The sequence below is a fragment of the Chinchilla lanigera genome, unplaced genomic scaffold, assembly GCF_000276665.1.
Source record: "Chinchilla lanigera isolate Chin_1 unplaced genomic scaffold, ChiLan1.0 scaffold00105, whole genome shotgun sequence".
Lineage (NCBI taxonomy): Eukaryota > Metazoa > Chordata > Mammalia > Rodentia > Chinchillidae > Chinchilla > Chinchilla lanigera.
Window position 1 is genome coordinate 1,117,952 of NW_004955506.1, and position 23,385 is coordinate 1,141,336.

Below are 23,385 nucleotides of genomic sequence, written 5' to 3' on the forward strand. Positions count from 1 at the left end.
ATTCTTTTGGTATATTTATGAGTTACCTTGTCTGACACATGCGTTTCCTGAGTTCTTCAGACGTAGTTCTCTAACTTCTGCTCAGCGCTTCCAGTGAGGCCTGATTTCTCATTCAATCACAGGCTTTCATGTCTGCACACAGCTGGGGGCTGCGATCACCAGCGTCTGGGACACCAGCGTCTGGGACACCGGCGGGTGTGCAAATAGTCAGGGTTAAGGCAGGTGCCTTTCCCAGAGGACTGCTCCTAACTCACTTTCTGAGGCCAGCATGAGCCCCGTACCCAGGTCAGACAAATACATTATGAAAAACTGGGCCAGTGAATCTAAATTCACATGGCATTCCTAAAGGCAGAGATATTAAAAGGCACTGGTGACGCATGCTTGTAATCCCAGACTTTGGGAGGCAGAGGCATCACCACGAATTTGGATGACATGGTAAGTTTAAGGCTAACCTGGACAGCATAAACAGATCCTGTTTCAAAAAAAGGCACTGGATACAGAACAACGGAGAAGGAATTGTACAGCCTGACCCGGAGGCTCACTGCAAAGCCATAGTCACCAAAATAATGGCAGCAGACAGGCCTGGAGGCAGATACAGCCTGGCGCAGACCCACACTTATACTGTCCTTGCTGTTTCTGGCGACTTCACTAAGGAGAGAAAAGGCAATCTTCCTGCACGTGGTCCTCGTGGCAACAGGGCCTTGACCCTTACTAGCACTGCACATGCTTTCCAGGCAGACAGGCAAATGGGCAGCCAGGTTCAGAAAAGCTGCTCAGTGTAGCGCACCATTAGGGAAGTGCAAATCAGCACAGTGAGACACCACCACACACTCTCAGGGTGACAAATAGCAAAGGAAAGTGCCAGGTATAGAAAGGCTGGAAACCTTGCACACTGTCATTGAGAATGTAAAGCCACATTGCTGCCAGAGAAAATAGGAAGAATGAACAAAAACTTAGAAGATTGAAAAGAGAACTCTGCTGAGTCAGAAGTGTCAGTGGGTGTCCCTGTGGTCATGGCCACCTAGGAGGCTGAGACTCCCTGAGCCCAGGACTTTGAGACCAGCCTGAAAAACACATAGAACCCTAAACAAACAAACATGGAAAGGAAATTCTGACACGCACTGCACCATGGATGCACCTTGAGGACACCATGGCAACTGAGAAGAGCTGATGAAGAAGTAGTGCATTAAGACTCCCTCACCTGAGGTCCCTAGAGTGGCGCAGCCCCACAGACTGAAAGTGGGGTGGGAGGTCAGGGCTCCAGAAGGGAGGCCAGAGCGTGTAGTGAATAGATCTGGAGCTTTCGATTTGTGAGGTGCGGGAGTTCCGTAGATGGGGCAGTGATGGTTGCACATGAATGTACTTAATTTAGCTGAGCTGCAGATGGAAAAATGGCTAAGATGATAAATTGTATTTTTTTTTTTTTTTTTTTTTTTTTTTTTGAGTTAGGGTCTCAACTCACGACCTTGCGCTTGCCAGGCAGGCACTTTGCCCCTGAGCTAAATCCCCAGCCCCGATAAATTGTATTTTAAACATATTTTACCACAATAAAAAATTTCTGGAAGTAGGCCATGGTGCTGCACTCCTGTTACTGTAACACTGAGGAAACCTGAGGCCAGAGGATTGCAAGTTCAAGTCCTACCTGAACAACTTAGAAAGGATGTCTCAAAATTAAACAATACAATGGGTTGGGGATGTAGCTCAGTGGTAGCGTGGTAGAGCACACCTGAGTTCAATCCCCACTATGGCAAGGAGAAAAAAATCTGGAAGAAAATGTCTACAGTGAAAAAAAAAAAAGGTTAAAAAACAAAACCAGCCAGGGATGTAGTGCAAAGTCCTGAGTTCAATTCTTGATACCAAAAAAAAAAGTGAGCCACAGTGGCACACCTATAATCTCAGCCACTTGGGAATCAGAGGCAGGAGGATCCCAAATTAGCAGCCAGCCTGGGCACCTTAGTGAGACCCTGTCTCAATAAAAATGAAACAAAACAAAAAAGGGCTGGGGATGTGGCTCAGTGTAAAGTGGAACCAAGCACCGATATGGCCTTGAGTTAGAACTCAGGGACCAGAAAAGGCAGGGGGTAATCCAAAAGAGAAAAATAAAATTCAAGATCATGTATAAAAAATTCTTTTTTTTTATTTGTCTTTTTGAGACAGGGTCTCGCTCTGCAGTTCAGGCTGACCTTGAGCTTACTTTGTAGCCCAGGCTGCTCTCAAACTCACAACAATCCTGCCTCAGGCTCCGAGTGCTGGGATTACAGGTGTGTGCCACCACACCCGGCTATGTATAGAAAATTCTAAGTCACTCACAAAATAATTGTTAGAGCTAATAAAAGAACTCAGCAAAGTTGCACAACATAAGATCAACACATGAAAAACATACTGAATTTATACAACAGTAATGAACAATTCTAAATTCCAGACAATTCTATTTAGCATCTAAAAAAATAAAATATTGGGGCTGGGGATTTAGCTCAGCAGCACAGCACCTGCCTGGCAAGTGCAAGTTCTTGAGTTCGATTCCAGGTACAGGAAAAAAAAAAAAAAAGAATAATATATTGAACAGCAAATTGAACCGAGGAGATGAAAGACTTCAACCCTGAAAACTACAAATTGTTTCTGAAGAGCCAGGGGAAATGGAACACAATCTTGTGTCCAAGAGGCGGAAGAAGATCGCAGGGGCTGTCCTAGTGTCTGGGTCCTAGGACAGGCACTGGGGATACCTGTAGAGCTCTGGTCGTTTACAGTTGGAGGGAGTTCAGGTATGAGTGATGGGGTCACTGTGGCGAACAAATGCTGGGCACCACATACACATGGGTCAGTTGATGCAGAGGACACTACGGGACACATCTCAGGCTATTTGTGACACACTCTGCTTGCCCGGGGGCTGGGCAGGACAGTTCCTCAGGAGCCAGCCCCCCAAGGAGGCACCAGCTGCAGGAAGACAGAAACGGTACTGGGCTGGGCTCACTAATGGGGAGGGGCTGCTAGACTTCCCAGGACTCACAGACTAGGGGAAGGACTGGCCCTGTGGGTGGGCTGAGCAGAGAGGGTAGGGAGCAGCCAGCAGAGGCCTGCAGGAGAGACCCCTCCCTACTTGTTGTTTGTTTTTATTTTTTGAGACAGGGTCTTACTTTGTAGTGCACGCTGGCCTTCAATTCAATATATAGTCTAGGCTGGCTTAGAGCTTGCAGTAATCCTCCTGCCTCAGCCTCCCAAGTCCTAAGATTACATGTGTGTGCCACCATGCCTGGCTGTCTCCCTCCCACCGCAGGATCTGTAGCCCCCAGCCAATGCCAGCAGAGGGTGTGGGGTGCACAGCAGGGCAGTTTTCCAGCTGGGGTGCCCTGCCCTCCTTCTCCCTGGGGCTCCAGGCTAATCTAGCTAGAGGCTGAGCAGCTTTTCCCAGAGTATCTTCTTACCCTCAGACAAACACTGCAGCCCCCCTTCACAGCACCCTACCCTGGGAGAATTCAGAGTGCAGCCCCTTGAGTGTTTGCCTTGTTCAGAACAGTTTAGTCTTTTGGGAAGTGTCCAGCTGGGGCCCTCAGCAAGTCCACACCTCAGAAGTTGTGTCATAATCCCATTATATAACGAGGGGGAGGGGCAGCAGGCCTTTCCTTGCCAGAGAACTCCTGGGACCCTGGAGCCCCAGGAGGTGGGACACCACTAGGCACGGAAGTCTTGCTGTGAGCAGTGCCTGGGGTGCAGGGTGCCACTGAGAGGGCTTTCCACAACTAGAAGACACAGGCAGGGGCGGGACAGCCCAAGAAAAGCCAGAGTCTCAAGCCAGTGCTGGACATAGCCCTGAGTCCCTGACACCCCTACAACTTACTCCCTCCCTGGGCTCCTGGGGCAGCCTAAGCCCCAGATCCCCTCCCTGAAGGAACCAGAGAGGCTCAGAAGGAGGAATCAGACCCGGGAGGGCGCACCCAGGCATCAGCCCTGGGCACAGTGGCCTTGTGGGGACCAGGTCACACAGGACTGTGCAGAGAGCTGGCAGGACCACCCAGATGCCCATCAGAAGACCAGGGCTAGAGTTGGGGATTTAGCTCAGCAGCACAGCGCCTGCCTGGCAAGCTCAATGTCATGAGTTCTATTCCCAGTATCAGGGAAAAAAAAAAAAAGCAGAAGACCAGGGCTAAATATCCAGAGGGGATAGAAGGTAGCCTTGCAGTGACCCTGGGCTCCCTGCAGTGCAGAGGCCAATCCCACTCAGACACAGTTACTCTGAAATGCAGCAGGTTTCGCCAGGCTCTGGCACCCCAGTGCGATCTACCTCAGCCAGGAGGCCAGAGCAGCCACCTCAGGGACCTCTTGGTAGCCCACACGCCTTCAAGGGACCTCCGACAGGACTCCAGGCCAGGACAGGGCTGTGACCAAGCCCGGCTATCAGCTGGGGCTGAGCATTAGAAGTGAAGCTGCTGACTTGTCCCCATGTGCCAGTGCGTGTGATTGTGAGTGCCCGTAGGTGAGTGTGTGCCTGTGTGTGCTATGCACCTGTGTGTGAGGGTATGCAGATGCACAAACATGCCCGTGTGTGTGCACATGTACGTATGTGTGTGGTGTGCCTTGTTCCTGTGTATACGTGCACCCCTTGTGTGTGCCGTGTGCCTGTGTCCAGGGCAGGCCCACATATGTGCATGGCTAAGAGCCAGCATGGCCTGAGCAGTTGTCCCCTCCTGCCAGGGTGCCCCGGAGCTCTCTTTCTTTCTGCCAGCCACTGCCTGCCTGCTCCAGAGAGCCCCTGAGCTCCATGCAGGTGCCCCATTGTCCCCGGGGGAGGATGTCGAGAGGGTGGAGAAATAAAGGAGACAGAAAGCTGAGGTCAGGTGAAGCCCTCCCTCCTGCTCTAAGGAAAAGAACTTGTCAAGGCCTGCAGAGCTTTTATTTATACAGCAGGTTGATGTCAGTTTAAACTTTTCTGCCTAACTTGTTTGCAAGCTGAAACAGCTTGTTTACATTGCGCTTTGGCTGCTCCCTACATTCAGGCTATCGGCTTCCAGGAAGTAGAGATGAACCCAGACACACCAGCGGGGTTGCGGGGTGGTGAAGACTGCTCTGATGCGAAGGAACCTGAGAGCAGCGGGTGTTAGAGGGGTGTCCCACCCCTCGAATAATCCACTCCTTTTCAAGGCAAACAATTGCCTGACTTTCCATTAACCAAACTCATGTCCTGACAGTCCTGTCTTGGCAGCCTGTGTCACATACCACTGGTCTGCATTTCAGTCCTGTTCAAAGTCCATCACACAATCATCTACTCTCCATTGTGGATTCAACAGTCTTCGGCCAGACCAGCGTGCTCTCCAAGGCTGCTGAGATCTTGCCTGAAAATCACTCACTCTCCCCTTAGAGCTGTTGACCAGCCAGGAGTAGAGGTGCATGCTCAATGTGAGAACCCTCAGTTCAATCCTCAGTGACAGGGAACGAAAAGTTGCAGGGAGCAGGACACAGCATCTGGCTCTTTTGGGCTAGTGGGACTCAAGCCGTGCACAACTCACACTGCAGTGTCCCATCCAACTCTCAGTTGCCAACTCCTTCCCCCCACACACAGAGTTGTCAGTCCTCCCCAGGGGTGTGGCTGCACTGAGTCACAGGTCAGGGTCGATACCAGCAGAGATGCTGGTAAACAGTGCTGGGACAGCAACAAAGCCCTTTCCTCAGCCGGAGACAGGACCAAGAGGGCACCTGAGTCCTGCCCTAGGCCTGTCCTTCCCCCGACGGGTCACAGGCTCCCCTCACAGGGGCACCACAGGACTGCTGCTCTGCTAGAACACCAGTCATCCTCCATCCATGAGGGTAGAGGATGAGGGCTATGAGGAGCTGGCAGGAGCCCAGCAGTGGCACAGGAGCCCAAAGGGCCACTCTCCAAGGAGCTGACCCTCTGCTGAGTCCAGAGACCAAGACACAGAAGAGCCTAGCCGGGATCAGAGAGGGAAGGCAGAGGCCCAGGGTGCGCTTTCTACAAGGGCTTGGAAGGCTGGCTGGCAGTGGGCTCTGGGTGCTGTGCGGCACAGGCCACAGGAACCTGAGGGAGGCTAGAGGTAGAGGACTGGGTCACCAGGTGATTGTCCCCAGGGACACAGATGGTGAGAAGCTCCACAGAGAACCAGGGGCCACTAAGGGCAGCAGAGTAACAGGAAGGGTCTGAAGCCAGCATGGTGACAGGGGTAACAGGGTGGGGCCATAACATCTACCCAGGGTGAGGGTGGGCCGACAGAGTTGAGACAGATCCCTCCAGAGAGATGGGGCAGAGGAGGACACACAGTTCCCACCCTTGCTTGCTCAGAACTGCAGTGGGGAGTGGCAATCTGGGCTCAGTGTTGGCCTTGCTCCCTGGGTCCCCTGGACCATATACATTCTGGGGCCAGAGCACACTGGGGAGAATGGGGCCTGCAAGGCTGCCTTTTGCCCCTTGTCCCTGGTAGAGGGGTCTCTACCTCAAGTGGTCCTGCCCCATCTTGGAATCTGCCGAAGTTGCCTTGAGCCTGACCGGTCCCCACAGCACCCACACTGCCTTCCCAAGGGCCTGAACTGAAAGAGCAGCTCAGCTGTCCAGCCAGGTGCCCCAGGGCCCCCTCTGACCCTCAGAATCTACTTGTCCCCAACTCATGTGGCTCTGGCCCTGGCCCTGCCCCCATTCTGGTTTCTATGTCCCCAGGTGAACCTGGGGTCCAGTTTCAGGTAGGCTTGTCAAGGCCACCCTCCTCACTTAAAAAACAAAATGCAAACAAAACCTCCCTCCTGAGGGCTCAAGAGGGCTCAGGAAGATGGCATTAGAACAAAGCTCAGAGGCTTCTGGAAATATTTTGTCTAGGTGCAGCTCCAGCCCCTACCATGGCCCTGGAGGGGCCCCACACATGTGCACGTATGTGCGACTGCAGCTTCCCTGGCTCCCGGGGTCTCTGAGGGGGCCAGAACTTTCTTGCTACCCACTGCCCTCAGTTGCAACTTCACTCTGTGGCCCCAACCCATCTCCAACATACTGGGGTGCATATGTGCTCACATGTGTGTGTGCACGGGGGGGTGGTGCTTGTGCCTCTGCAAGTCCATGCCCAGTTTCGCTCTCCAAGTGCACCCTGCCTTCTCCTGAAGCCCAGGACAGAACACTGTGCCCCATCTGCTGTTCAGCGTCCTGAGGCAGCCAGGCCAAGCTACCAGTTCTACGCTGACCAGTTTTGTGACCGTGGACAGGAAGCTGGCTTTACCTCCAACCTGTCCCCTCACCAGAGCCCACATCTATTAAGTGCGCAGCAGCCTTCTGTGGTGGGGGCCAGAGCAGGGTGAGAAACACAGTGACATGAAGGGCCCAAGTATGGAATGTATAGTACCCGAGAGATGGGTCCTGGACCCCAAAAATGGACTTTATTTTGAACAAGGGACTTGGCAGATAAAATGGAGGTAAGGAAGCCAAAATCCTAACGAGGCCTTGCCTTGTCAGAGTAGCTCTGCCTTCCTGGAGTCACCGTGGGGACCAAGATGTTGGGGCAGAGGGTTTTCAGCACTCGATGGTCATCTGTCCAGTTCTAGACAGGGGCAGGAGACAGGCAGTTCTTGGGGAAGACACCTGCCTTACTGAAAGATTCCCATGTTGGCCTTCTGACCCACGGAGCCATGGTCACAGTGGGGGGAAAGGCCACCCGGAAGACTCTAGAACTGTGCCACCTTCTCAAAGCATAAAGCAGACCGACGACATTCCTAGAATAGTTTCAAAGATTCCTGTCACTGTCCAGAACAGAATTAGGCAGGATGGTGGCTCCTGCTGCACTTGACTCCGTTCTCTGTTTTGCTGGAGACAGGTAGGCACACCCTGGTAAAGACAGGGAATTCTGTGAGATAATCAGGTAGTGACTCCACTGAAACTGGGGTTTCTTAGGAGAACAACACTACATGAGCAGCGCCACCAGCCCCAGCCATTTCAACTTTCCAGTGCCATGTCACAAGGTCAGGAGCCTTGGTGCCTTCTCACTCTGCAGATACCAAGCCAGGACCCCCAGGGCTGAGGGTGCAATGGTGTGACAAGCCCTGAGTCCCAGAGGGCAGGAACTAGTCCTAAAGGGCCTCCTCTGTGGGAGGAGGCCAGGGCACCCTGGAAGGGGCCTGAGCTGTGGGGGAGGCGAATGCTGTATCTGTGTTTCTCCATGCAACGCCACAGCTTGTGAGGCCAGGCACCACGTGGCCAGCAGACCTAATGGTGCGTGACAAGTCCCTGGCAGACAGGGATGCTGTTAGAGCCACTTGGCAGGACCCTGAGATAACTCCACAGGTCTATGCCTATTTTTTCCTTTCTTCCATTTTCTTTCTTTCATTCATTCATTCTTTCTTTCTTTCGTCTTTCTTTCTTTCTTCTGTGTTCAGAGTCGTGTGTGGCACTGGGGATTGAATGCAGGGCCTTCACACTGAGCTTCATCCCCAGGTCTTTTTTATGTTTTGAGATAGGAGGATCCTGCTAAGTCAATGAGTTACCCAGGCTGGGCTCCAAGTTGTGATCTTCCTGTTTCAGCCTTCCAGGATGCTGGAATCACAGGCATGGGCCACCATACCCAGCTCTGTCAGCATTTCTGAGCAAGCTATGACACCCTCTATAGATTATGCCTTTCAACTGGAAGAGTGGTTTTATTTATTTCTGGGACTCAGCGAGTTCTTGACCATGGGCCACCAAGTTACCATGGGACCTGAGCTGGTTGTCATTAATGGGTGTTGTCTGATCCACTAAAGCCTAAAACTAGGAACCTGGAAACCAGACCCAGGCAGGTCCTGGAGATATGAGTGCATTGCATGAACAAGCTGCCCAGATGTCCCCAACCCCTGTGCTGCTCTTAGCCTCCTCCTCTCTCAGGCACACCTGTGGCCCCACGGGGACTTGCTGAGGACCAGCTGCACAGGGCAGGATGCTGCCAGTCTTGTTTATAGCAGTGCTACGCAGTCTCATCCACAAGTGGACCTCTGCACAGTGGGAGGGGACCCTCCCAGAGCCATGTGAGAAACACACCTGGCCATCTACTATGCCTTGGAAGAAGTGGCCAGGGGCTCAGAGCAGGGGAGTCACTCGCAGGCAGGGGCCAGTGGCAGCGCCTGGGGTCCAGAACAGGAAGTGAGAGAGACTCTGATGAAGGCTCCACCCCCATGACCTCCTCAGGCTTCAACCCACACCTCCTAACAACATCGCACTGAACACAGGTTTCAGCCTATGCGCTGGGGGCGGGGGCACCGGCCCTCAGACCATAGCAGGTGACAGGGAGGTCTAGGGAGGAGAGGAGCAGATGCACCTGTCCAGGTGAGTACGTGCATGGAGGTGTGTGTGATGTGAAAATGCTCACCAAACCATCACCTCGGTGGAGGACGATCCTAACACCTTGGGGATGAGGTGCCCATCCCATAGGTGTCAGGTACCCTCTGCCCAACTGTGATGGTTGATTGATTGTGTCAACTTGAGAAGTTTAGAAGTTTAGCGATCACCTCAGCCATTCTACACCCTGAGGTGCAGAAGATGCAGCCTAAGGTGGGTCGTTGCCTGAATGGTATAAAGGAGAAATGAGGAAGGATGGATCTGCTGTTCTGCAGATGAGCTGCAGTTTTTGCCTTTAACTTGGATGTCGTCTCCTGGCTTTCAGCGCAGACTCTTTGGCTTCTGCCTTAGATCCTTCAGCCTTCCAGCATAGACTCATCAGCTTTCTGGCGCAGACCCATCAGCCTCCTGATACGGACTTGCATGGGACACTGCAGTGAGCTCCACTCTCACTCCTCTGAATCCTCCACTCTCCAGTGTGCAGACATCTGCACACTTCCTCACCCAAATCTGTAGGTGACCATTGTAAACCGATCTTGTAATTTCTTATACATTTGTATATCTTGTGTTATATCTGTTTCTCTAGTAAACACTGACTGATATACCAGCCATTCTCAGGAAAGCCCTGCTGAGTGTCCCACCTGCAGCAGCAGCAGAGACCAACACCAAATCCCCATGGGGTCAAGGAAGTAATTACAAGCTGGGTGTGGTGGCACATGCCTGTAATCCTAGCACGTGGGAGGCTGAGACAGGAGGATAGTTGTTAGTTCGAGACCAGCCTGGGCTACAAAGTGAGTTCAAGGCCAGCCTGAACTGCATAGTGAGACCTTATCTCAAAAAGACCCTAAAAAAAGAAAGAAAGAAAATAATTACAGAGCTGTGAAGCAGCTACAGAGCTGGGAAGTTTCAAATAGAACAAAGTTTTTAAAAGAACAATTTTTCTGGTACTTCTTCCCTTTCACCACCATGGGCTCAGTGACAGTGCTGTTCAATCAGAAGCAGACACTGCTACCTGGCTCCTTGGGACTCCTCATGCAAGTGAATCAGTAGGCAAAGAAAGAGCCAGGTGTGATGGCATAAGTCTGTAACTCTAGTACTCTGGGAAGCTGAGGAAGGAGGATCACAAGTTTGAACCCAGCCTGGGCACTGTAGTGAGACACTGTCTCAAAAGTGAGACACTGTCTCAAAAATTAATAAATAAATAAATAAATAACAAACATACACAACTATGCACAAAATAGAAAAAGGAAAGGACCTCTTGATATGGTCAGGAACCAGGCAGCTCTAGCATGTGCAGGCTGCTGTGGATGATGTCTGCAGTCCCCCTCATGTTCCTACCCTCTGTAACTAAAGTCCACAAGAAGCTCCACAACCCAGTGTTGGCACAGCCACTGCACAGTCTGGACCTTGGCCAGCTGAGGTGCTTGGCAGCAGGCAGGGAGCAAAAGCGGTATGAGAAGGTGGGCACAGAAGTGACCATGGGCTGTGTGACAGGAACAGAAGTGAGCAGCTAACAGGGATGGGCCACACTGGGCTGGCCCTGGGTCAGTGGACGTGATGCACAGCTGCACCTATATGGCAGAATTCCTGTCCCTGTGTGTAGCCTGGTGGCCGTGGGTCATGGGAACCTTCTGCATACACTCCACAGTGTGTAGTGGGCGGCAGCAGCCATGTTCCATGCTTGGAGTTCAGTGGGTGAGCCCGGTGGTCAGAGCTAACATCACAGTGAGACTGCCTTCCAGCTAATGATCAAAGCAATGGCACCAGGCAGGAGAAAATGGAAGTGTGCCCAGAGGGTAGAACGCCTTCCAGCAAAGCATCTCTCCTGTGTTGCATTCCTGAGAAATACACATGGCTGAGGTCTGACCTGAAGAAACACTGGGGACATCCACGTGGAAGAACTGCCTGCCAAACAACCAGCCTGTCATTTGGGAAAGTGTCCAGGTCAGAAAGTGCAGACAGATGGAGATGATTCCAGAGAAAGGGGACTAGAGACCGCCTGCCCAGAGGCACACAAGGTCTGGGCTGGAGTTTTGGCCATGAAGCCCCTCAGTGGATGGGACTTGGGGTAGGGGTGCCCCTGACAACTTTGAGATTGTGAGGGCTGAGGTTGTGCAGGGGGCGGCCCTCATCAGGAGGAGAGAGACACTAAGATACTGGGGGGGCTGTCCAAGGGTATTAGTTTAGTAAATTACACTCAAATGATTCAAGGGAGAGGAAAGTTCTTCATATTGTACCTGCGACATGATTGCATTTAGCAAGTGGTCATTTATCTTGTTAGGAGTGGAAGGCTTCGTGGTGAAGCGGGCAGGGGCTGCCTTGTTTCTCCTAGAAGGTGCAGACTGACAGAGGGAGGGAGGTGTTCTGACCTGCTTCTCCCCTTCCAAACTGCAGCTCCTAGGAGGACACTCCCCAGAGGAACCGCCACCCACACATCTGTTGGGGTCCCTGGGAAGATGGCGTCATCTGAGGTCAAGGACATGGTATAGCAAGTGTACTCTATCCAGAATCCTGTGGTTTTCATAAGCCGGAACTCAGCCCTAGCTGTGCAGGGAGTGGGACCGACTTGGTGCACAGGTGTCCGAGCTCACTTCCAGCTTCCCACCCTCTCCAGTCTCTTCCCTGAGGTCCCGGGACCCTCCCGCCCTGCCTTTCCAAACAAAGTTTCTGACAAGTGTGAAAGGAAAGCCCAGCTTGACAATGATGCTTGCAACCCTGCCCAGGACCAGATTTCCTGCTTTGTCCTCTCTGAGGAGTCACACAGGCTGAGGACAGCCTGAGCAGGCTGCCATTAGTGGGTACTGTCTGACCCATTAAACCATAACATTGAGAATCTGGAAACCGGGTCCAGGAAGCCCCTGGAGATATGAGTGCATTGCCCAAACGAACACAAATGAGCTGCCCAGATGTTCCCAACCCCTGACCCGCCCTGAGCCCCGGACAGTGGCATTTGTCCCATGAACACTGCCACACACAGAGGGAGGTGCTCAGGACATACAGTAGGCAAATTTCCAGAAGAAGCGTTGGAGGAAGGGCATGGTAAATCCTCTAGTTGTTTTGCCAAACTGTTCCAAAAGCCATCTACTCTGAGAAGGGGAGTTTCCAGTAAGGGATCAGGCTGGGGGCAGGACAACCCCCCTTTTTTAAGTTCCACTGCAGAGGGAAAGAGGGTGCCTCAGGAGGGCCCCCCAGGCGCCCCCCCCCAGGGCAACAACACCAGGGAGGAGTCCCATGCTAACAAGGGCCAAGGGAGGGACACTTGGGAGGGACTAAGTAAGGGCTCTGAAGCCTCAGTGATCCCTGAAGTGAGGTTAGGGTCAGGTGGCCAGGGGCCACCTTAAGCATCATCTGCTTTAGCTAGCTCAGAAAGGGTCTCACTGCTGCTTGCTCTGTGGGCAGCTGTTCCCCAGGGCAGCAAACCCAGTCCAGGATGCTGGGGCATAACTAGAGAGCTGGCATTATGGGGGATGTGGACAGCCACCCCCACTCCCACTGGCACAGCTGCTCTGCCTCCTCAGCCAAGCTGCCATACCCCCACCTGTCAGGGAGGCACCCCTTCCTCTCCCAGGGCAGTGTTACAGGGAAATGCTTCTGTCTAGAATAGACCCCTCACCCACAAAAAGCCACACAAATTCTACTTCCCTAGTGTCTTAGTTACTTTTCTGTCCTTGCTGGGACAAAGTACTTGACACTCAGAATTAAGGAAGGAGAGGTTTATTTAGAGGCTTGAATCTGTAATCAGCTGGCTCCAAGGCAAGGTGGCACATGGCAGAAGACAGCAAAAGCAGCAAGAGCAAAAAGGGGTAAAAGGGAGGAGCAGGCCTGTTTTCCTCCTCCACACTGCATGCAGGCTGTCTGCCCCAGGGTGGGTGCAGCACTCACACCGCCAATCCAGCACTAGACAATGAACTAACCAATCAAATCACAAACTCTAGATTCAGCCACCTCCAAAAAGCCCGCCTCCCAATGACCACATGAGGCTTTGAGGGGATGTCCAGACCCAAACCATAATTTCTAGGGTCAGGATGTAATTATTTTCCAAGGATGCCAGAGGCCTTGGGTGAGATCCCTAGTATGGTAAAAAATAAAATAAAAACAAAACAAAATTCCATCCCCTTCCCCTGCCCCCCTTTCCACAGTGCTGCTGCCCAGACTCTCACAGGCTTTATTTTTCATTTATTTTGGAAATCCCAGTATGAAGATCTGGCTCCACTCCCTAAGAGTAATCAGAGCCCCCAAATCCTGCCCGCCTCTGGCCACACCCCTCTCTCCTAGTTGGCAGCTCAGACGATATAAAAACCCTAGTTCTCCCCTCCCTGTAGAGGATCAACACCATGCAGCTGAATTTCAGCGGCCTGAGGGCCCTGGTAACAGGGGCAGGGAAAGGTGAGCGCATGTAGGAAGTGTGGGTGTCAGAGGCTGGAGGAGAGGGCTATAGTTGGACCCCCAGATACCCACCCCGAGTTTAGGGGCTGCCAGGATATTTCAGAGACCCCAGGGGACTCTGTCACAGATTACCTCACCACTACCCCAAAACCACATCATCCAGGCAGAGCTGTTCCCCAAGCCTGGCTGGAGTCCCACTGAACCAAGATGCCAAAAAAAAATAAAAATAAAAAACCCGGAGAAGAGAGAGCTGGACTGGTCTCCAGGGCAGCCCCTAAACTTAGGCTGGGCATCTGGGGGTCCAGCTATAGCCCTTTCTCAGGCCCACTGGGAAGCAGCTGCCTGTGGGGGCTCCCTTGGCCCAATCCTGGTCAGCCGGTCCTCAGACCTGGGCTACACCTGGTCAGGGCCACCAGCAACTTCTCAAGGCTTATCCCTGGGTAGCACTCCCACCACTCTCCTGACCCCAGCTTGGCCAGGCTCCAGCTCCCTGTAGCCATGAGTCTCCTTTGCAGGGATTGGCCGGGACACTGTGAAAGCCCTGCATGCCTCAGGAGCCAGCGTGGTGGCTGTGAGCCGTACAGATGCTGACCTAGTCAGCCTCTCCAAAGAGGTGAGGCACAGAACCCCCAGGGCAGTAGTGGGCATCCCACCCCTCATGGATGGCCCAGGGACCACTCCACAATATCTCCGCAGTGTCCCGGGATAGAGGCTGTGTGTGTGGATCTAGGCAACTGGGAAGCCACAGAGCAGGCGCTGGGCAGGGTGGGAGCTGTGGACCTGCTGGTCAACAATGCTGCTGTGGTTCTAATGCAACCCTTCTTGGAGATCACCAAGGAGACCTTCGACAGGTGGGAAACAATCAACAGTTGGGGACAGCAGTTGGGTTGGGGACAGCGGTCAGGCTGGCGAGGGGCTACTGAGGATAGGTGGGTGGAGATAGGCGGTCACAGTTCCTCTCTCTGCCAGGTCCTTCAATGTGAATCTGCGTTCTGTGGTTCAAGTGTCCCAGGTGAGTCAGTGGCAAGGTGTGGGCTGGCACCAGCTGGCTAGGGAGAGTGTGTGGGTTTGCTACCCTCAACTCTTGGCTTCCAGATTGTAGCCCGGGGCATGATCGCCAGAGGAGTACCAGGATCCATTGTCAACATCTCCAGCATGGTGGCGCATGTAACTTACCCCAACCTGATCACCTACAGTGAGTGCAGCCCACCCACAAGGGAGGCCTGGGCTCCAGGCTCATCCTCCTGGGAAAGACTCAATCCTGAGTGGTCCTTGTGCTGCCCTCCCAATAGGCTCCACTAAGTCTGCAATGACCATGCTGACCAAAGCAATGGCCATGGAGCTGGGGCCCCACAAGGTGAGTGTGGAGGCAGAAACTGGGCACAGGCCTGAAGGGCCAGAGGCAGGCACTGGGGGCCAGGACAGGGATTTGATGATAAGCACGACCCAGGCCTGGGGCCAAGTTAGGATCTGAGCAGTAGGGTCAGGGGTTAGCTGAACATAGTAAGCTCAGTGTTGGGGGTCCAGGGGCTGTGGAAGGGGGCTAATCCACGGGCAGAGGGCACCAACCCTGGCCCTGGCCCCAGATCCGAGTGAACTCTGTGAACCCCACGGTGGTGCTGACTGCTATGGGCAAGAAAGTCACGGCGGACCCTGAGTTCTCCCGAAAGATGAAGGAGCGCCATCCTCTGAGGAAGTTTGCAGGTCAGGGGGTACAATGGGTGTTTGGGACTCGGAGAAGCCGAGTCATCTTCCTTCTGACATGCTCGCTGCTATGCAGAGGTGGAGGACGTGGTCAACAGCATCCTCTTCCTGCTCAGCGACCGCAGCGCCTCTACCACGGGCTCGGGGATCATGGTGGACGGCGGCTACCTGGCTTCCTAGGACCTCGCTGGATTGGGGGCCTGTGGGGTACCCCGCTAGCACCCACACAGACGCTGACTGGCCCCGCCCACACGCTCGTGCATGCGCCACCCTCTGCTATCGCTAAGGCCCCACTGCACCCCAGGCCTTGCCTAGACCCGCCCTCTTGGATGACGTCCCACCCTGGCTCTATCCCCTCAGGCCCCACCCCCGCCTACACACACACACACCTCCAACCAGGACCCTGTCCACCTGCTACTCCCCTCCTCCCTCACCCCGTCCACACCCGGTGACCACCCCCCATCTTGGATGTCCCTGCTGCGAACAGACATAAATAAATGGACGCCATTGTTTGGTACCAACGTGAACCAAACGTGTTCTGAGTGGGCACCTCGAGAAGTGGGTGGGAGCCTCAGGGACAGGGAGCGAGGGGCCGCTGTCACCTGGCACAGCCAGTCCCCTCAATCGCTAACTCTGCCGCCTCGACGAAAGGACAGATGCTTTTCGCAGCAGTCTTCGCAGGAGGACGCGCTCCCCACAGCCCGCCTGCTCAGAGCCGAGGGGGAGGCAGGGAGGCCGAGGCCACGCCCCTGAGTGCCACTGACCCCTGTCTGCCAACCAGGAGAGGCCCTGGACTGGGGCGCCGTTAGGTCCTGTGGGGCCAGCGTTCAGAGGGAGGGGGTGGATCAAGTGTAGCCCCACCTCCTGTGGCCCAGGGCCGGCAGCCCCTGCTCTACCCACCTTCTCTGGCCTGAGCACAGAGTACAAGAGTCCTGCAGCCCAGGGCTGGCCAGAAAGTCCTGCCGGCCTTGTGCTTCTTTGACACTGCCGATGCCATCTGGGAGGCTGTCTGGCCTGAGGTGGCCAGCAGCTGGGCTGCCATAGGATCCAATCCTGCCCAAGGGGACAGATGGCCAGGCAGTGGGGTGAGCCCTTCCAGGCAGTGGCTGGGAGAGCACAGGGAGTTGGGTGGGTATGAGAGACGCTGAGGCAACTTCTGAGCAGTCAGCAGGGCCAGGCAGCAAGGTCTGAGCTGCAGCTGTCTTGGGCCTACTTGGCCAAGGACCACAGGACAGGCAATGTGTGAGCCATGGCTACTCTTGGGGCAAAGGTTAGCTGGTGAAGGGATCCAAGAAGATGTGCTCTCCAGGAAGGTCAGCTTGGGGATTGTCCCTCCCTTAGTCTCTGGCAGGCAGAGGACAAGGTCCAAGGTTTGGAGCAGAAGATAGGGCTTCAGGGTGGCCTTTCTGGAGTTGGTGAGGAGAGCACAGGCCTGGGGGCATCCTCCAGGAACTCTCAGGTCCACACTCCCACTGCTCTGGCCATCCTTGCCTCCAGCCTGTCCACCCTTCTGTGTACAGAGGCCCTACCACCATGCATGTCCTACTAGTGGCCACAGAAAGTCCCAATGGTGGTGCCTGTACACCTGCCCACCATGACCCACAATACAAAATATCTTTTATGGGGAGACCCAGTGTCACATTTATAAGTGACCATAAGACTGGGTAAGGAACACTCACCATGTACTTCTATCTCCCCGATCCTGCCCTCTCCCATACAGTTCCCTTTTTAAAGGTGCAAGAAGCTGGGTTTAGGGGCACATGTCTATAATCCCAGCACTTAGGAGGCTGAGGTAAGAGGATCACCACAATTTCAAGGCCAGCCTGAACTACACACGAGACCATATGTGGGCTGGCTGGGGATGCCCTTGGGGTTCATCCCTTTTGTAGGATAAGGCATAGTGCTGTTGCTAATGGTGTCATCTTCAGTCTTGTTCTGTTGTCTGACTTATTTCTTTTTGAGCATTCCGTGTGAGCTTGGTGACCTGCTGTCAGTGCCAGTTCTGGGGAAGGGGCACATGTGAAGCTTTAGATACGTCAAAGTTAACACTTGGTTCTCCATTTCATGTTTAGCTGAAATTCTATTCTTTTTTCATATTTTAATTATATTAGTACTCTTTGCAGTACATAATGATTACATTCATCGTGGGGAATTTGCACATGTACATAACACATCTTAATTATTTTTTCATCCCTTCCCCTCCTTTCTCTCTCCCCTCCCATCTCTTCGTCAGTTCCCATTTGCAAAAGATCTGTTTCCTATTATCTTTTATTTTGCTCTTTATGCTTTGGGTTTCTCATGTAAGAGAAACCATGCGATATTTAAGCTTGTGTCTGGTAACCTCTATTCTTTATAATTATCCTCTCGTCAGGGAAAAACATGCTGATCTAAACCAAACAGCTCACCCATTCCTGGGTTCTTTGAAAAGCCCCGCCCCGGCCGCGCCCACTGTCCTTCAGCCAATCATTCTCGTAGGAGAGTAATTATTTGAATATCCCCACCCCCTCAAAAGTCGCTCCGGGATCTTTCGGCCTCGCTCGGTCCCCGGATCCTCAAGTCCCCGCTGAGCGCGCTAGGCCCCAGACGGGCCACCATGGAGCTGGGGTTGGCTGGCCGCCGCGCGCTGGTCACCGGCGCCGGCAAAGGTGGGCCGGTGGGTGGGAGTGGGCCAAGCTGGCCGGCGGGCGAGGTTCAAGGGCCTGGCCAGGCAGGGTGCACCCACGCTGAGCCGAGCTCCCCCCAGGCATCGGGCGCAGCACGGTCCAGGCTTTGTGCGCGGCGGGTGTGCGTGTGGTGGCCGTGAGCCGGACGCAGGCCGACTTGGACAGTCTAGTCGGCGAGGTAGGGCTGCGGCAGTTGGGACCCTTAGAACCCCTTCCCGTGACCGCTGCTACCTTGGGCGACCCTGGTCTTGGGAGGAGGCTGAAGTGTCTGCTGAGCAGGCCTGGGGCCAGGAACGCTGGGGCAGGCAGGAAGTGAACTGCTGGAGGCGGGTCCGGCTTCTCAGTTGTGCAGCCCAGGATCTGCTCATAGGCGCCCCCTAGACCTCTGACCCTTCCCAGTCCGAACTCTTTCCAGCTTAGGACCCCTCCCTCAGATGGCAGAGGTCTACCTGGGCCTTTCTTGGGTGTGAAGCTGTGGTAGCTGTACCTCACCCCAATACACACAGTGTCCCGGGGTAGAGCCTGTGTGTGTGGACCTGGCCGACTGGGAAGCCACAGAGCGAGCCCTGAGCAGTGTGGGCCCCGTGGACCTGCTGGTGAACAATGCAGCAGTGGCACTGCTGCAGCCTTTCCTGGAGATCACCAAGGAAGCATGTGACAGGTGAGCCTGCAGGGGTCAAGGGAACCCTGGGAGAGGGCAGGGGCTGTTTCCTCTGGCTCCCTGCCCCTGACCAGGGTTTGTCCATCCACCACCAGGTCTTTCGATGTAAACCTTCGGGCTGTCATCCAGGTGTCCCAGGTGAGCAGTCCTGCTAGGCCCTGAGTGGGACTCTGCAGGTCAAGTCTGCTGATTTCCCTTTGTGATTTCAGATTGTAGCCAGGAGCATGATAGCCCGGGGGGTGCCAGGGGCCATCGTAAATGTCTCCAGCCAGTCCTCCCAGCGTGCACTTACCAACCACAGTGTCTACAGTGAGTGGCTCTTGCTGTATTCTGACTCTCACCCCATCCCTAGCCCCATCCAACTGGGGCCCCGTGATGTCCCTCTTGCAGGCTCCACCAAGGGTGCCCTGGACATGCTGACCAAGGTGATGGCTCTAGAACTTGGGCCCCACAAGGTGAATGGGCTGGGGTGCCCCTCATCACTCAGCCCACCTGCCCAGGGTACCCTCCCCGGCTTGCTGAGCCCTGTCCATCTCTGTGCAGATCCGTGTGAATGCAGTAAATCCCACTGTGGTGATGACGCCCATGGGCAAGGCCTACTGGAGTGACCCCCACAAGGCCAAGGTTATACTGGACCGCATCCCACTTGGCAGGTTTGCGGGTGAGTCAGGAGAGAACCCAGGCTGTATCAGTGGTCCTGGTGCCTACTTGGGGCCAGGGGTCAGGAGGAAGAGGGTGGCCCCTTTTGGGTCCTTGACTACCACCTTCCTCACAGAGGTGGAGAATGTGGTGGACGCCATCCTCTTCCTGCTGAGTGACCGGAGTGGCATGACCACAGGATCCGCTCTGCCAGTAGAAGGTGGTTTCCTGGCCACCTGAGCTGCCTCCAGCCACACACTTCTGCTCCCTGCTGAGCACCGCCCCCTGCCCCTGCTCTTTTCCACCAATAAACTGGACTCTTGCCCAGGCTTGGTGCTGATGTCCAGGTGGGCACAGATCTAGATCCACCGTCTAGGCCAACTGTAGCCTGCTCCCTTACCTGAGACCTTCAGGTCTGGCCACTCCCCCTCCAATAGAGCTGGGAAATGAACCTTCCAGAAGCCTGGTTCCTAAAGGGTGGTGAGTTTGAGCCAGAGTGGCCCTTGGCCCTGCCAAGATACCTGTGGGGTGGAGCTGGGGCTTGTAAATGTTGAACAGCCAGTGTGACTCAGGGGAATGTTGACTAGTTTTCCTTACAGTTCACGGGTAAGGCACATGAAACAGAACAATATGTGACAAACTTTCCTAATTTGCCCATGACCAAGGAACTTCTTTGCTGAATTGGATAATTGTTTTCCAATACTGGAAGAACATTTCCCAAATTTTTGTACTATTTACAAAGAAATGAGGACAGGGATGACACATGTAAGTTGATTTTACCCTTGCTCTGTCATGTCAAGTCTAGTAGATGTTGATGATTTTTTTTTTGTTTTGTTTTTCTCCGGTACTGGGAACCGAACTCACGACCTTGCGCTTGCCAGGCAGGCGCTTTTGCCGCTGAGCTAAATCCCCAGCCCCTAGATGTTGATGATTAATTGAGCTCTGATCTGTAGAATTTGCCCACTGCTAAAGTGGAAATATGTGCACTGGGGCTGATTTTAAGTTATGTCATGGATCTGTTGAGATGTGCTATAGCACCTGGCTAGATATGACAGAAGCACATGTGACAATCTGTGTAAAAATAATTAGGATGTTATATGCCCACATTTTTGTGTGTCTTGAGACAAGAGTTGCTGTATTGTTCAGGCTGAACTTGAACTCAGTATGTAGTCCAGGCTGGCCTTGAACCACACCTGGCACACACCACCAGTTGTCATTCAGTCTCCATGCCTCTGTCCGCCCTGGCCCCTCTGCCTGATGCCTTTACTACCAGCCAAAGTAGGCCAGATATGGTGGCGCATGCCTGTAGGTCCAGCACTCGGGAGGCTGTGGCAGGAGGATTACAAGTTCAAGGGCAGCCTGAGGTACAAAGTGAGTTCAAAGACAGCCTGAATTACATAGTAAGACCCTGTCTCAAAACAAAAACAAACACAAAGGAGGGAGAGGGCGCTGTGGGGAGCAGCTGAATCCTCTAGGGCTCCAATTGACCATGCTTCTCAGCACAGGTGTGAGCTGCTGAATAGCCCAGCCCGCCACACCAGTGTGTCTCCCACCCCTCACCAGACCCCAGGCCAGCACTGGTCCTGCCGGCACCTAAAGAGGCTACAGGCACCTGCCCTTGCTTTGATCTGGTCTCTGGGTAGTGGCAGCCTCTCTTACTTGGGGGTAGGGGACCAAGCTCAGAGCCCTCCTCTAGGAACTTATACTCCAAGGTGTTGCTGGGGGAGCCCCGGTCTCCTGCACCTGCTGTTGGGGATGGTTAGGAGCACTCCCAAACCCAAATAGAGGGTAGTGAGAGGTAGAAGACATTGGTGAAGAATGTTTATTGTATAAAATAAGAAGGGGCTGCCCCTTCCTTGGACCCAATGGACAGAACCCCCCCCCCCTCCCCATCATGGAAGCCCATCCTGGGGCTGTCCTGGACCTGTCCCTGCAGCCCTGAGGGAGACCCTGCTCCCTCCTGGCCTCCCATGGGGGCCAGGGAAGGCTGAAGCTGCACTCCACAAACAGGAGGTAGAGGGGACAGGACCCCATCACCCCAGCCTTGTCCCCATGCTTTCCCTCCCCCCCCCCGCCACCCTCTACAGCAGACTCGGACACCAGACAGCTCAACATGATAGCACATTTGGACCAGGGGCTGCTCCTCCACCAGGCTGGCCCAGGGGCTGGGGCTCTAGAAGACCGTGCACTTCTTGCCTGGCTTTTTCACAGGAGGTGGGCAGAGCACTGCCCGGATGGCCTCATCAAACACCGTCTTCAGGCCCCGCTGGGTCAGAGCTGAGCACTCCAGGTATTTGACAGAGCCTGGAACAGCAGAGTGGGACAAGGGACAGTGAGGCAGGGGACAGGAGAGTTTAGGGAACAGGGGCAGGAATGGAGGGCAGCACAGGCAGGGCAAGCCCCCACCCCAGAGCACACGCCCTCTCCTTTTCCACCTTGGTCCTGCTGTGCCCACTCACCAATCTCTCGGGCCATGGCCAGGCCCTGTGGGTAGGTGATGGGTGCCAGCTTCTTGTCCCGAAGCCGCTCGATGGTGTCCTTGTCATCACGAAGATCGAGCTTGGTGCCCACTAACAGGATTGGCGTATGGGGGCAGTGGTGCCGCACCTCTGGGTACCACTGCGGGGACAAAGGTTCTGACCCTGAAGGTACCATGCTCCTCTATCCTTAGGGGCAGCTCCCCTAGCTATGCCCAGAGCAAGCCACAGCTCTTGAGGCCTTTTCCTCACCACCCCTGGACACATGCTTGGTTCTTCCTGCCTCATGGGGTGACCAGGGAGGGACTGGTGACTTGGTGTGGAAATGACAGGAACAAAAGTGCCTGTGGTATACCAGGGGCCCCATCCTGGGACTATTACCACCAGTGGTGAGATGCCCCTCCATTCTGTCACTCCCTACTGTCCCTCCCCCAGGGCCACCCTCAGTGCCCACAGTGGAACAGCATCTCATTTGCCTCTGAAGGACAAGCTGCCTCCAGGCAAGAGACCCCTGTTCTGTCAGGACAGGTCCTGAAGCAAACCCTCTTGCAGGCAGACTCCTCCAGCCCTGCCCTACCTTGGCACGAACATTCTCAAAGGAAGCCGGGCTCACCAAGGAGAAACAGATCAGAAAGACGTCCTTGGGAGGAAGGGACAGGCAGGAGGGATCAGGAAGGGTGTAAACTGCCACTGTGCCTTCCATCTACCAGAGCCACCCATCTCCTGGGACCCGCCCTGTTGTCACCTACAGTTTGGGGATAGGAGAGTGGCCGCAGCCGGTCATAGTCCTCCTGCCCAGCGGTGTCCCACAGCCCCAGGTTGACTGGCTTCCCGTCCACCATCACATTGGCCGAATAGTTGTCAAAACTGCAGAGCAGAGTGAGAAAGGCCAGGGCTGGGCAGGAGTCCCAGGCCACAGAGGCCAACCAGCCGGCTTGTGTCTTCATGCCTGAACTGAATCAAAACACTGAGGGACCTTTGTCCCACTGAGGAAACTCTGAACCAGGCCACCTAGCCAGGACCCTGTGCCCACGGGAGCCCCACACAAATGTGCCCAGCCTCCATGTCCGGTGCTCCTCCCCTCCCAACTGCAAACACTCACACAGTGGGGATGTATTCTCCGGGGAAGGCGTTGGTCGTGTAGCTGATCAGTAGGCATGTCTTCCCCACGGCGCTGCGGACAGAAACGAGCACACGTGGCTCACTATGGAGCCTGGGACCAGTTTGGGTGGCAGGGCGGATGACGGGTCCCAGCCCAACAGATTCGCAGCACCTGAAGCTGCAAGATGACCTGGGCAGTTCAGCCTTCAGGTGCGCAATGGTGAGGCTTGAGCAGCGGCTCTCAAACCTAAATCAGATTCGCCGCCTCATCTCAGGTGGAGTGCTGTGGCGCTCCCAGCGCCCAGGTGGGCGCGGCCGCCCAAAGCTCCGCCAGGTGAGGCACGGCCCCACCCACCGGCGGCGTGGGGCTGGGGCCAGGCAGCATCAGGTGGTACCAGCAGGAGGCTAGAGGCCGGTGGGCCACGCCCCCGCCCCTGGGCCACGGTGGGGATGCGGGGTCCGCCC

The 23,385-nt window shown here is 54.6% G+C and overlaps 3 protein-coding genes across 3 annotated transcripts in view; 2 read left to right on the forward strand and 1 right to left on the reverse strand.

The window, feature by feature from the left end:
* Positions 1–13,596: 13,596 nt before the first annotated feature.
* On the forward strand, positions 13,597–15,906 carry LOC102018205 (carbonyl reductase [NADPH] 2). Its single transcript, XM_005407225.2, has 8 exons — positions 13,597–13,675; positions 14,191–14,288; positions 14,372–14,526; positions 14,645–14,687; positions 14,771–14,870; positions 14,968–15,032; positions 15,262–15,379; positions 15,456–15,906. The coding sequence occupies exons 1-8, from the start codon at positions 13,624–13,626 to the stop codon at positions 15,557–15,559; spliced, it is 735 nt and encodes a 244-aa protein (XP_005407282.1). The 5' UTR covers positions 13,597–13,623; the 3' UTR covers positions 15,560–15,906.
* Positions 15,907–17,972: 2,066 nt separating this feature from the next.
* On the forward strand, positions 17,973–19,720 carry LOC102018514 (L-xylulose reductase). Its single transcript, XM_005407226.2, has 8 exons — positions 17,973–18,024; positions 18,123–18,220; positions 18,549–18,703; positions 18,799–18,841; positions 18,913–19,012; positions 19,094–19,158; positions 19,247–19,364; positions 19,479–19,720. Exons 1-8 carry the CDS (start codon positions 17,973–17,975, stop codon positions 19,580–19,582), a joined length of 735 nt encoding a protein of 244 aa, XP_005407283.1. The 3' UTR covers positions 19,583–19,720.
* Positions 19,721–21,146: 1,426 nt separating this feature from the next.
* Positions 21,147–23,385, reverse strand: part of Rac3 (ras-related C3 botulinum toxin substrate 3 (rho family, small GTP binding protein Rac3)) — a gene marked incomplete in the record, with an annotated part of 3,346 nt that continues 1,107 nt past the window's right edge. Inside the window, 5 exon segments of the mRNA XM_005407227.2 lie at positions 21,147–21,646; positions 21,802–21,961; positions 22,397–22,459; positions 22,569–22,686; positions 22,922–22,992. Of these exon segments, the coding sequence (XP_005407284.2) occupies positions 21,516–21,646; positions 21,802–21,961; positions 22,397–22,459; positions 22,569–22,686; positions 22,922–22,992 (543 nt within the window).